At 35.5% G+C, this 12,766-nt stretch overlaps 3 protein-coding genes and 1 pseudogene across 8 annotated transcripts; 1 reads left to right on the plus strand and 3 right to left on the minus strand.

Moving 5' to 3' along the window:
• Nucleotides 1-1,008: 1,008 nt before the first annotated feature.
• Nucleotides 1,009-3,855, plus strand: LOC104708621 (vacuolar protein sorting-associated protein 36). 2 transcript variants are annotated; one of them, XM_010425214.2, is made up of 8 exons: nt 1,009-1,839; nt 2,129-2,332; nt 2,578-2,671; nt 2,759-2,816; nt 2,929-2,998; nt 3,174-3,309; nt 3,382-3,466; nt 3,552-3,855. In XM_010425214.2, the coding sequence occupies exons 1-8, from the start codon at nt 1,225-1,227 to the stop codon at nt 3,610-3,612; spliced, it is 1,323 nt and encodes a 440-aa protein (XP_010423516.1). In that variant the 5' UTR covers nt 1,009-1,224; the 3' UTR covers nt 3,613-3,855. The 2 variants fall into 2 exon arrangements, 1 of the variants encoding a protein (XP_010423516.1); XR_015563404.1 differs by having other exon boundaries at nt 1,020-1,839; nt 2,934-2,998.
• Nucleotides 3,856-3,887: 32 nt separating this feature from the next.
• On the minus strand, nt 3,888-5,349 carry LOC104708622 (uncharacterized). Of its 2 annotated transcripts, none has more exons than XM_010425215.2 (4): nt 5,022-5,349; nt 4,687-4,780; nt 4,462-4,566; nt 3,888-4,361 (listed from the first exon to the last, which is right to left on the minus strand). In XM_010425215.2, exons 1-4 carry the CDS (start codon nt 5,216-5,218, stop codon nt 4,092-4,094), a joined length of 666 nt encoding a protein of 221 aa, XP_010423517.2. In that variant the 5' UTR covers nt 5,219-5,349; the 3' UTR covers nt 3,888-4,091. The 2 variants fall into 2 exon arrangements, with proteins under 2 accessions (XP_010423517.2, XP_087316884.1); XM_087460758.1 differs by having other exon boundaries at nt 3,888-4,384; nt 5,022-5,327.
• A 467-nt stretch (nt 5,350-5,816) lies between these two features.
• On the minus strand, nt 5,817-6,230 carry LOC147940550 (S-protein homolog 21 pseudogene; annotated as a pseudogene).
• Nucleotides 6,231-10,010: 3,780 nt separating this feature from the next.
• Nucleotides 10,011-12,716, minus strand: LOC104708623 (chlorophyll(ide) b reductase NOL, chloroplastic-like). 4 transcript variants are annotated; one of them, XM_087462354.1, is made up of 13 exons: nt 12,332-12,716; nt 12,067-12,135; nt 11,871-11,953; nt 11,700-11,786; nt 11,479-11,546; nt 11,344-11,392; nt 11,177-11,262; nt 10,998-11,055; nt 10,853-10,903; nt 10,711-10,761; nt 10,591-10,632; nt 10,376-10,486; nt 10,011-10,261 (listed from the first exon to the last, which is right to left on the minus strand). In XM_087462354.1, exons 1-13 carry the CDS (start codon nt 12,699-12,701, stop codon nt 10,214-10,216), a joined length of 1,173 nt encoding a protein of 390 aa, XP_087318480.1. In that variant the 5' UTR covers nt 12,702-12,716; the 3' UTR covers nt 10,011-10,213. The 4 variants fall into 4 exon arrangements, 2 of the variants coding, with proteins under 2 accessions (XP_087318480.1, XP_010423519.2); XM_010425217.3 differs by having other exon boundaries at nt 11,895-11,953; nt 12,332-12,670; XR_015564117.1 differs by lacking the exons at nt 10,011-10,261; nt 10,376-10,486; nt 10,591-10,632; ... (3 more) ...; nt 11,177-11,262; nt 11,344-11,392 and having other exon boundaries at nt 11,899-11,953.
• Nucleotides 12,717-12,766: the final 50 nt, after the last annotated feature.

The raw sequence follows: 12,766 nt of genomic DNA on the forward strand, positions 1-12,766 counted from the left end.
CTAGATAAGAACCCGTGGTACAACACTGGTTAAATTTTATTTTATATAAAATTTTGTATATTTTCTATTTTAAAATAAAATTCTAATATGTTGTATTAGTTTATGTACGTGAAGTTATTTCAACAATGTATATTCTATATCATGACTTGAATGTCATTATAAGACATAATTTTGTGAATTTGGTTTTTAAAAAACGAGTTATTATATTATGAGTAATTTAAATCATTGTTATACTTTTTGTTTTAATATACTTGGTTTTTTGAAATTATTTCATATTATAGTGACATATTATTGACATTGCTATAACAAACCAATTTAGAGTGTTTCTAGTTTCTAACTTTTATATCAAGTTTCAATATTTTAAAAATATTTCAAAATAAATTATTTCAAGTTTATTATATTATATAAAATTATAAAATTCAACAAAAAAGTATGAAATTGAATTTAAATATTCAAATTTTGACCGTTACTCCGTAATTTTTTTAATTCAACGGATATTATTTTTAAAGAATAATATTACTAAAACTTAAATATTTTATAGATTGAATCATTTATATTTGTTTTTAAAAATTCAACTTATGGTATATCCGGAAATAAAACTATTTTTTAATTATAATAAATAATATGATAATTTATATGTTTCACAAAATAGACTTATATATAAAAATGATAGTTGAAGTATAATAATAATTAACAAATTAATATGTTAAATTAGATATCAAAAGATTTTATTTGATGAATAATTTAATTAAGGAAATTAATACGGATAGTTAGATGATATCAAATGTTTTTTTAGAATATTCTCTTTAAGATTTTTGGAAACAATAAATCTAGACTATACAAATAATAGAAAACTTAACCAAATTATTAAATCTAGTCTACAAAATAATGTTGTGGAATTCCGTTTTATTATATAAAGGATTATTCAATATCTGGACTCAAAAGTAAAATTGAAAAGTATGAGCTAATATCGTAATTACTAAAGAGGACTAAAAAGGTAATTTTACTAAACCAAGGTTGGTTCTCTCGCTAGACGTGTAAACCAAACGATCTTGTTTTGGGTTCTTCTTCCGTTGAATATCTCTGATCTCAGGCATCTGGGTTTTTCTCGTCGTCAGGGAAATTCGTCGGAGTAATTGGAATTTTTGAATCAAGCACTCTGATTGGTCAACCAATCTATTTGTTGGAAGCTGTATGATCGATCTGCTTCCGAATTGAGTCTCCATGGCTAGTGGAAGCAGCATCGGAGTCGGTGGTTTGTTTACGAACGCAGAGGTTACTACGAGTGGTAGACCAGTGCTTCGACGCAATGAGGTCGAGTGTTTCCTCCTCTCTTCCGTCGATTTCGATTCCGACGATGATCCGCCGCGATTCACCGCTTTGAAGTCCGGTAATCTTATCTTAACCACTCATCGTCTCATATGGATTCCATCTCAATCAAACGGAGCTGTTCCTTCTTCGATTCCTCTCGCCGCCGTTACTCACATCTTCTCTCATAAGAAATCGATCAAGTCTATGTTCCATTCGCCGAGAATCCGATTTCAAGCGGATCCGGGTTCGGTTGTGGTGACTATTGTCTTCAGGGGGAAAGGTGATTTCGATGGCTTTTTGACGAAATTTTGGGAATGTTGGAGAGGCAGGGCGTGGGATGAGGAGGATAAGAGCGAGGCTGAGACTTCTCGTTCAGGAGGTTCTGCAACGGTTGCGCAAGGTTTATATGGAAACGATGGAACAGTGAGGATGGTTGGATTGGCTGGGATTTTGAGGAAAGAGCAAGAACAGTGGGAGAGCACGGACAAGAGCTTGCAAGATGCTTTTCAGGATTTGAATGCTCTTATGGTATTTGCCCTTCTTCTTCCTTCTTCCTTCTCAGCCTTTTATCATCATTCTTGCAGAATCTTACCGATTTAGAGATTCTGATATCAAGTTACCAAATTTATTGATAGTTGATTAAGTCTGGAACATGTCTTTTTCCAAATGTTCTTTGTAATGTGTGATCTTGAAGAGTTTATCTGCAACTGTTTTAGGATTCCCCTCAGTCTGTAGAAGGAAAGGATTCTTATTTGATTATTGGTTTCTGTTCAAGTCAAATTGCGTCTGAATTATATTACTTTTATTTGGTTTACAGAGTAAGGCTAAAGAGATGGTGAGTCTGGCAGAAAAAATGCGTCAAAAGCTCTTGTCTGCTCCTAGTAGTCAGAACAGTTCAACTGATGATGAAGAAATGGGTTCCAAAGAAGAGATGCAACAGTGGATGTTGAGCGTTGGTATTATCTCTCCAGTTACAAAGGAATCTGCTGGCGCCTTGTACCATCAAGAATTGTCCCGCCAGGTTCTCTTCAATTTATTTTGTAACAGAGATTAGTTTTTCATGATATCTTCGAAAGATATGTTTTCGGCCTGCTAGGATATCGGTATGAAGGGCATTTGTTAGGAATATGATTACTTTGTTCAATTTTTCTGAAAAAATCTATAACTGTCATAATAGGAGAACCTTCAACTGTTTCGCTTGTAATATTATCCCCCTGGAAAATGTGTTGGAATTTGAGGTCGAAATCTTTATTTACATACCTGCAGCTGGCAGATTTTGTCAGAATCCCATTAGAACAAGCTGGGGGAATGATCAGCCTAACTGATATGTATTACCACTTCAATCGTGCTCGTGGGACAGGTTGGAGCTTCATATACTATGCCATTTTGATTCCGAGTGCTTGTTTGTTCACTTCAGACTGTTAATCGATAATCTTTCTTTGCACAGAGTTGATCTCTCCAGACGATTTGTGGCAAGCTTGTACCCTCTGGGAGAAATTTGATGTGTATGTATATTTCGAATATTTTCTCCTAGATTCCTTTTGCATGTTCGAACACTTGACCATATAAGAAGCCATCATGCAGAAATATTGATCTGTCATGTATTTTGATTGGTAGTCCAGTAATGCTGCGGAAGTTTGATAGCGGCGTGATGGTGATCCAAAACAAGTCCCATAGTGATGAGGAGGTATTCTTAAATCTCATATATTTAAGATTCTCTATCCCATTATTACTGCTTTGATTCCTCTTCAGATAGTTGTCATTTTTCTTGCTATAGATGTGTGATATCCCTCTCAGTGTGCTTTTTACGTTTGTTTCCATCCATCCACCACCTGATGACAAAATTTTTTGTGGCCGTTCAGGTTATGAGTAGAATCAGAATGCTTGTGACCAAAACTGAAACTTTGAGAGCCGGAGTCACTGCTAGTGATGCAGCTTTGACAGTGAAGATCGCCCCAGCCATGGCTAAGGAACATCTACTTACTGCAGAGACCAAAGGTACCAAATCCAACCCCAATCAAAGCCTGCTCGTAGAGAAACATGATGCTTACGTTCCATTTTTTTGAACAGGTTTGCTGTGTAGAGACATGAGCCCAGACGGGCTTCGATTCTATTTCAACCTGTTTCCAGAGATGGATCTCACCAATCTACATATGTAATTTAAATAACACCCATGATCTATATTCTGTTGTGTTGGTGTTTGAGAAACTGACCTTTGTTGCGTTCTTTTCATTTGGCAGAGTCAAGGACTTTGGGACGTACGGTGAATGGGTTAAAGCGACCAGCATCTTGTCCGTATGACAAGTTTTTGCTGTAGACTATTTGTAATAACACATACAAAAATATACAAACACATTTTATGGATTTTGACCCAAAAATGCCAATAACTCATTCATTTGTTGTGGGAAAAGCTGTGTGTAATTTGGTTTTCGTATTTTGTTCAGGTGTGTGAAATTCATGCAGCAAACCAGAACTGAAAATAGTTCGGTTTGATTTTGCAACAAAGTGTGTAAACTTGGTTTGATGCAGTTTTGGGATTTGCTATTGAATATTGTAACCACTAGGCAGACTGAGAATAATCAACTCCGTCGTCAATAGATTGAGATTAGTATGAACAAAAAGCCCACATATTGTCCGGATACCAAAACATAAAATTTGAGGAAAACAAATTCCATCTTCACATCTTTGACAGTTTCTAAATATCTTAAGCTAATAATAAGTGATGGATTTAGAACACTGCAAGTTTTCTGTAGAAAGGTAAAGAAGTGATGGATTTGGAACTACTCAGCTTCAAGGGCTTCAATCTCGTACCGAATGTCTTCTAAATACTCATTGATGCTAGTCACAGCGTCTTGCACCCCTCTAATGGCTTCTTTCAAAGCGTTATCAAACTCTGCATCAGCTTCTGCTTCCTCTGTTCCTGCAGCTTCAGTAATCTCATGAAGATGCACACACTCGTGCTGCATCGGCTTCTTGAACTTGCAGTTCTCATGTGTTAGCATTCGTTCTGACGGTCTCCCTGCCTTCTTCAGTACCTGTATTGTAACGGTCTGCGAAAGAAAAAAAAAGGAAGCTTTGTTCTGCAAATTGAAACTTTGTTCAAAACCATATGAGATAATCGAGATTTGATGAGTAAAATGAGATGGAAACCAGATGCAATTTCTGCTTCTCTTGACTTTGAATGTCGAGGAGCAGTTGAGCAAGATCAGCTCTTCCAAATTCTGGTTTCAGAAACAGAGATTCCATTTCTCGCACCTGCATCATTGTAGTATTGTCATCATCAAAGGCTCAATCTTTTAACATAGAATGTTTGTTTTACAACTCTTCTGAATAAATAAATAAATAAATAAAACACTCAAGAGCCAAGATCCATACTTGTTTGGAACATTCACTGAACTCAGCTGTAATCTCACTGCACAGCTTCTGATAAAGTGCTTCAGCACCAGACTCCACATACTCTGAGAATCCACTGATTAACGAATAGTACACAGAGAGACATTGAATCAGTGTCTACATATGCACACAAATTCTTATTCCTTACACTATTACACTCAATTCCAACATATTGCAATAACATTCAACAAATTTATGAAACCCACGAGGAGGACAAGGGGATCAAAGGAGATAGAACTTTAACAAAAATACCGCAACGGAAAAAATTAATAATAGCATAAAAATAGTCTGAGAGATTTCAAATAACCAATCCGAACCTTTTGAGCTTAGCGTAAGCCTGAGCTCGACGCTGCTGAATCTCCAGCAGACTCCGAAGCAGAACCAGGGTTTGAGAGGCGGCCACGCTAGATCCCACCGTGGAACTACTAGACTCGCCGGCGGAACCGCCACATTTGATATCGATTTCGATTTCTCCGGCGATGGAAGCCTTCTTTTGGAAATCTTCGGCACTCATCCTCCGATCTTTCTCTCTCTCTCTCTTTCGTCTTCTCAGAGACGACAGACAGAGAGAGAAAGTTGCACAATTTGCAAACTAATTCGGTTTAATTGTTTTCACTAAGTTGGACCGTAAATTGATTTTAAACGCTTTGATATAAAGTCCGGTTTATTCAACATTGAAAATCAAGGAAATCGGGTTGATGGGGTTCTTTGGTTTTCACCCGGTTTTGCGGGTTCTAATGTTGGTTGTAAAATGTGCACCTAGGGGAGGGGACCATCAATCCATCATGCACTTTGATATCAAGTCCGGTTTATTAAACACCATTGACCATTTCCATCCAACATGGGAATCATACTTTGAGCAGTACTGAGGAGATCTGAGGAGGCGCGACGGATGTGGATGTAGTTTCAGATTGTTATTCTTCGACCGTTTGTTCTTAGTCCTTAAATTTTCGTAAGTATTTCAGATATATAGTTTATATAAATACTCATCATATCAAATAGACTCAAATCAATGCAAACGATTGTTATTAATAAAAGATTAATTCATCCCTTTATTTAATTTGATTATAAGGTACAAAGATGAACAAAAGAATACAAAAACACCCTAAAACTTATAAGTAAGGACCATTCCATTCATATTTGAAGGCGGGATCGTTTCCATCTTGAGAAAGATAAATTCCATTTTCTTTAACTATCCACTTACACGAGGTATTCTCAACTTCTCTCCACTCAGACCAATACGCCAAAATAGCCTTGTGGTGCATAAAATGAGGACCTTGATACAGGTTACACCAGAAAAGAGTCGTTCCCCAGATGTTATCATGAAAAGTGAAATTGTAGGACTGGCCGATAAAAAGATAATGTTCTCCAAGATCGTTGTCTTTTGAGCGACAATGAACTTTGAGGAATTTGTTGTGTTCCAGCTGATTGCTTACCAAGACTATGTCACTTCCTGCTGACACCAACATGTTGCTTAAGCCAATGCATATGGCTATAAGAATCGAGAGTATGAAGAGACGATTCATCTTTCTTGTGATAATTTTTTGATAACTATTTCTTGTGATAAATTTAGGAGATATATATAGATTTAAATCTCTTTGAATTTTTGTGTCTTTTTCTGTATTGTATGTGGAGTATATATACTCACATTTTCTTTAGGTTTTTGATTATTAATTTGTGCCAAGGAAAGGAAAATTGACGCGATATATGGAAAATACCTTGATCAAATTTGATACACTGTTGATACCAAATCTTTATTGTGCTAATGTTAATTTATGGAATCAAATCATAATAGACAGAATATAAATCTTTGTTTTGATTTGTGAATTCTTTAAGTATTCCTTTTATTGTAATTGAAATTATCTTTTCAATTATTTAGACGCCATGATATCCATGTTTCAATTGTTAATCATTAACTAAGAAATCTGTAGCTTATTTGCAAATTAACTTTAAAAAAAATTTACACAACAGTATGCATTTTTTGAGTGTAATTAACAAAGTGTAGATCTTAGTTTGATACCGGGTTTCAATAGTTAACCATGATTCAAGAAACAGGGAAACCACAATACAATTCTTATTCTTAGTTTGATACCAGTCTTCAGTCACATACCTGTTCTTCCTTATTGTTTTTATTTTCTGTAGAAGTCACCTAACTTGTTTTGTTGTTGCTCCTGACATGAGCAGTTCAGTTGTGACCATTCCAGGCTGTAACAATAACCCAGCGAAACACATCAGAACTATGAACTTGAAATTTTTCTAATTATTCAAATAAAATAATAGACGCATTCTATTGATCTCTATGCACATATGTTTGTTTCATACGATTTGTGCTAAATATGTATCCAGGACCGAGAGAACATAATGGGAAAGGAAAAGCAACCAAAAACATCTTGGAGGAAATTAATTCATCTTTTTATTTAATTTTATTATAAGGTACAAAGATATACAAAAGAATACAAAGACCCCCCTAATACTTATCAGTGCGGACCTTCCCATTCATATAATTGAAGGCGGTAGCGTTTCCCATTGATATTGGTAGACGGCAGAATTTCCATCTTGAGAAAGAAAAATTCCATGTTCTGTAGCTATCCACCTACTCGTAGGGTGTGCAGCTTCGCTCCACGAAGTCTTATACGCCACAAAAGGCCGATAGTGCTTATAATGAGGACCTTGCTCCATTCGACACCAGAAAAGAGTCGTTGCAAATGCGTTATCATCAAACCTGAACTCATACTCCTCGCCGATTTTAAGAATATGTTCGCCAAGATTGTCGTCTTTTGAGCGACAATGAACTTTGAGGAGTTTGTTGTGTTCCAGTTGATTGCTTATCACGACTCTGGTTTTTGCTGACACCAACATGTTGCTTAAGCCAATGCTTAGGCCTATAAAAATCGAGAGTACGAGAAGACTTTTCATTTTTCTTACGATAAATTTAGGAGATATGTAGATTTTAATCTCTTTGGATTCTTATCGTTTCCTATACTATATGGGGAGTAGGCCTAATGTGGAGTATATATATTCACATTTAATTTAGGTTTTTGATTATTAATTTGTGCCAAAGAAAGGAAAGTCGGCACGATATATGGAAAAATATCTTTTCACCAAAAAAAATATATGAAAAAAATACCTTAACCAAAATTGATATAATACCGTTGAATCCCAAAATTATATTGTGCTAATGTTAATTTATGAAATTAAATCGTAATACGATCAGATAGAAATATTTGTTTTGATTTGTGAATCGTTTAAGATATCATTCCTTTTATTGTAATCGAAATAATCTTTTCAATTATTTAGATGTAGCAAATATAAGAAATTGTAGTGTACTTTTCCTCTGAAATTATTTTATGCTTCTAAAATCATGTTTTCAATATTTTCTCACATTGACTTTTAATTATCATGTATACGTAAACATTGTTTTTATATAAATTCTGGAACTAAGAAAAGAGATATGTCTTTTCACTTGCACACTTCAGTTTGGCCATACTTTAGCAACGATTCATGAACAGATATACAGAAGTAAAGAAACGAGTGCAGGTTCATTAGTTTCAGATGGAGATTGCAGACAAAAAGGTTTCAGCTTTTAGAGGACATCGGTACCCATTCACCTCCTTCCAGGCTCCACACGTACCTCTTCAAGAAACATTCCAAACTATATAAAAAAACACACACACACACACATTGTTAGTTAATTAAAACTTTCCTATAGAGTATAACAAAACTTGAAACTTGCTAGTTCCTGTGACGGGAAACAGTGAAATTTTTGTTGGACTTTGAGCTCCAACCAATCACATAAACAATTTGGCCATCTCAGTAACATTGAAAAGAAAAAATTCATAACATTAAGCACATTCAACTCGCTCTGTAGTCAAGGAAGCCGTATTAAGTCGAGAGTATCAAAGACCATCAGTAGAATCATATCGCCAACGAGATTTTTGCCAATGAATTGTTGGAACTTGGAAGAGTAAACATGTTTCATTAGTTTCAGATGGAGATCGTATACTTAAAAAAAAAAAATCAAACGAAAGAAGATGCCATTCAGGTATTAGGTTTTACTTACAGGGCATAACTGTGTTGTCCACGGTTCTTTGATAACTTTATATAACTACTCATCATATAATATAGACCTAAATTTTCTTAAATATTTCAGATACTTTATATAACTACTCATCACATAATATAGACCCAAATCAATGAGACGATTGTTTATTAATAAAAAAATTAATTCATCCTTTTTTTTTTTGGACAAAAATTAATTCATCTTTATTTTATTTTATTATTAGGTACCAACCAAGATGAACAAAGGAATACAACACCTCTAAAACTTATTAAGGACCATCCCATTCATATTTGAAGACGGCATCCTTTCCATCTTGAGAAAGATAAATCCCATTTTCTTTAGCTACCCACTTATTTGAGGTGATATCATATTCCTTCCTCAAATACTCATACGCCAAAATAGGCTGGTGGTGCTTAAAATGGGGACCTTGATACAGGTCACACCAGAAAAGAGTCGATCCCCATAAGTTATCATGAAAAGTGAAATTGTAGGACTCGCCGATAAAAAGATAATGTACTCCAAGATTGTCGTTTTTTGAGCGACAATGAACTTTGAGGAATTTGTTGTGTTTTAGTTGATTGCTTACCACGACTATGTCTTTTCCTGACACCAACATGTTGCTTAAGCAAATGCATAGGCTTATAACGATCGAGAGTATGAAGAGGCGACAGTTCATCTTTATTGTGATAATTTTAGGAGATATATAGATTTGAATCTCTTTGGATTCATGTCTTTTTCTATATTGTATGTGGAGGAGTATATATACTCACATTTTCTTTAGGTTTTCGATTATTAATTTGTGCCAAACAAAGGAAAGTTTACACGATATATGGAAAATATCATAATCAAATTTGATAAATTGTTGATCCCAAATTTCTGTTGTGCTAATGTTAATTTGTGGAATCAAATCGTTACAGACAGAATATAAATCTTTGTTTATGATTTGTGAATTGTTTAAGATATTATTCCTTTTATTGTAATTGAACTTATCTTTTCAATTATTTAGATGTAGGAAATTAGTGTACTTTTCCTCTGATCCTGAAACATAAATTTCTTTATTCATTCAAATATACGACCTAATGTAAAAAGTATATGGACTGACATGTTTTTGAGTCTCCGATACACGGTTAGACGACAAGTACAGTCCTTTATTCGCGGCGTACCATGTAGCATTTGCGTTATTTCTCCCTGAGTGGTTCATACTAGACTTGTAAGCTGTAAACGAGCGGTGATGCGCGCCATGATATCCATGTTTCAATTGTTAATCATTAACTAAGAATCTTGTAGCTTATTTACAAATTAACTTAAAAACAAATGCACACAATAGTATGCATTTTTTGAAGTGTAATTAACAAAGTGTAGAGGTCAGTGAGTATCCGGGTTTCAACAGTTAACCATGATTCAAGAAACAGGGAAACCACAATACATCTCTTATTCTTAGTTTGATACCTAGTCTTCAGTCACATACCTGTTCTTCCTTGCTCCCAATGCAACTCTCTGAAACAAAAATCCCCAAAGTTGACAAGGAAAAAAACAAAATGGTTTAAGTGAGTATTTGCAGACAACCTTTGATCTACTTTTATATATGCGACTACTTCTATCGGTCTTAACTGAGAATATTTTGGTGTAGGCTTTGATTCCGGTTAGGAAACGAATGTAAGTCGGCTTCATCGATCCGCTAGCCGGTATTGCCCTTATGTTCGGGACAACGTACTCAGCCACCTGCAAAAAGCATGTGTAATTAATCACAAAAATCATGAATCATGCGACTAAAGTTTACAGAGATTATTATGCTCTAAACAAAAATAATGTTTTTGGTTTCTTACCACTTCGGCTGGCTCTGCCAACACATTAATGAAGAACTTGGCCTGCCAAGAGAAAAATTAGAAATATATATATCTTGTAACTGAATCCAAATATTGTTTTTTCAGTAAAAGTCATCTAACTTGTTTTGTTGTTGCTCCTGACATGAGTAGATCAGTTGTGACCATTCCAGGCTGTAACAATAATCCAGCGAAACACATTACAACTATGACCATGCTTAGATCTTGAATTAAAACATGACCACATTATATTTTGAATACATACCGACAGATTGTGCACCACCACATTTTTAACATCTTGCATCTGCAACTCTGCCTATAAAAGACGGAAACAACTAGAGAAGTCATATAAGGAGAAGTGAAATAAAAAACAGAGGAATTCAACACACAGTTTTTTTACTTTGGCATACCTGTAATGACTTTGTCAAGTGAACAACACTTCGTTTAGTTGCGCCATATGCAGCAAACCTGTCAAACGTTTTAGTCAAAAAAATACTATTAGATATTACATACAAGAGGGCCTAAGACAGATCTTCTAACTCAGGAAATTTCAATGAATTTCCAAGTATGGTGGATGAAACTAGGAAACCTGGGTGTTGGTTTCCCATCTGAACCAGCTCCATCAATATTGAAGATATGACCACCTCGAGATTGAGTCAACATCATATTCATTGCCTATTAATCACCGAACACATGTCAGTCAATCCACTGGTATAATAGTACGCTGAATATATCTCTTTAACGTCAAACCACTACCTCTCGGCAACATAACATCAGACCAAGGGTGTTGGTCTTCACAACCTCGCTTCATAAAGAATTGATATTAGTTAATGAGAAACCAAATAGAGAAACTAACGAAGAAAGGGATCAAGCTTATAAACGAGGGATTACATAAGATCCTCATCCGAGGCCTCTGCCAAAGGTTTAAAGCTGTAGGCATTAGATCCCGCATTATTTATCTGCATCATCACAAGACAGTATTAAGACAATGACGCAGACACATATATGTGTACAACACTCTTAATGAAAATGTTGTATGACTACTTCTGAAAATGGGATTCTCATCATGGTTGAAAGTATAAACCGAAAGAGAAAAGAACGAGAATAAGTACCCAAATGTCAATGTATTTCAGATTCTGTTGACAATAAGCTACTAGTTCCCTCACATCCTTGCCTTCCCTAACATCACACTTAGTTCCCTACTAAGAAAAATAGTCTAAGCATTACATTTCATGATAATATTATCATTTAGCAAAAACTTTAGAAGAAGTAGAAAATCGAACAAGAACAGTAAAAGAAGGCGGTACCCACACATGCTCCCCAAAGTCTTCCTTTAGACTCTGAAGAGCAGACTCAACTCGTTCAGCTGCAGGGATAGGAACAATCATAACAACAACAACAAAAGAAAATACTTGTTTGAATGACACAAGAAGTCTAGAAAAGGTCTTCAAAGACAACAATGAGGACTTTGATTCTTACCTGATCTAGAGCAAATCACAACATTGTCGCCTGCTTTCAAAAACTCTCTAGCTAATGCATATCCTATACCTGAACAACATTACAACCAAACACAACTCACAATGAGATGATTACAGTTCCGTGAACTCTATATAATATATTTTTTTCCCCTTCTGAATTATAAAAGATATGATTTTTTTTTTTTTGTGTGTGTTTTCCCTTCCAGAATTAAACGAATTCGTGAAGATGAACCACAGCCGAGTAAATTGAGAAGGAAAGATGAAACCTTTCGTTGAGCCAGTGATCAAAACGTTATATGGAGGCACCATGGGTTCTCTTTTCCCTGAGATGCGAGCTTCCATCCCCGCCGCACGCGGCGGAGAAACTGAGAGGTCTCGGCGCAAAACAACGATGGTTCCGAGACCGAAGCGTTCTGCCAGTAACCGACGCCGGCAAAGAGGGGAGAGAAACGGAAGCTGAGTGGCGTTTGCGATGGAGTAAGAGCGAAGCCTAAGCGACGGAGAAGAAGAGACATTGAAACCACTCCAAGTAGCCATTACAGAGTCAGACAAGCTCAAAGAGAGAGAGAGAGGCAAGTAAGCTCCTTGAGAGTATTTTGTGCCACGTGGCGATATATAAGATGATAAAAACTCCATTTATTGTTCAAATACATTAAAGCCCCTAAAGTTTCGGAATTTTATGTTAGTAACCCTTATACTAT

Source organism: Camelina sativa, chromosome 8 (genome assembly GCF_030686135.1).
Source record: "Camelina sativa cultivar CO46 ecotype springtype chromosome 8, ASM3068613v1".
NCBI lineage: Eukaryota > Viridiplantae > Streptophyta > Magnoliopsida > Brassicales > Brassicaceae > Camelina > Camelina sativa.

Excerpts from the sequence above, each read along its gene's own strand:
- LOC104708622 (XM_010425215.2), bottom strand. The coding sequence starts at position 5,218 with ATGAGTGCCGAAGATTTCCAAAAGAAGGCTTCCATCGCCGGAGAAATC. Across the intron at positions 4,781-5,021 it reads GCTTACGCTAAGCTCAAAAG|TGGATTCTCAGAGTATGTGG; the intron begins GTTCGGATTGGT and ends TTCGTTAATCAG. Across the intron at positions 4,567-4,686 it reads TCAGTGAATGTTCCAAACAA|GTGCGAGAAATGGAATCTCT; the intron begins GTATGGATCTTG and ends ACAATGATGCAG.
- LOC104708621 (XM_010425214.2), top strand. The coding sequence starts at position 1,225 with ATGGCTAGTGGAAGCAGCATCGGAGTCGGTGGTTTGTTTACGAACGCA. Across the intron at positions 2,817-2,928 it reads CTCTGGGAGAAATTTGATGT|TCCAGTAATGCTGCGGAAGT; the intron begins GTATGTATATTT and ends TTTGATTGGTAG. Across the intron at positions 3,310-3,381 it reads ACTTACTGCAGAGACCAAAG|GTTTGCTGTGTAGAGACATG; the intron begins GTACCAAATCCA and ends TTTTTTGAACAG.
- LOC104708623 (XM_087462354.1), bottom strand. The coding sequence starts at position 12,701 with ATGGAGTTTTTATCATCTTATATATCGCCACGTGGCACAAAATACTCT. Across the intron at positions 11,954-12,066 it reads TGTGATTTGCTCTAGATCAG|CTGAACGAGTTGAGTCTGCT; the intron begins GTAAGAATCAAA and ends CTATCCCTGCAG. Across the intron at positions 10,487-10,590 it reads TGGCAGAGCCAGCCGAAGTG|GTGGCTGAGTACGTTGTCCC; the intron begins GTAAGAAACCAA and ends TGCTTTTTGCAG.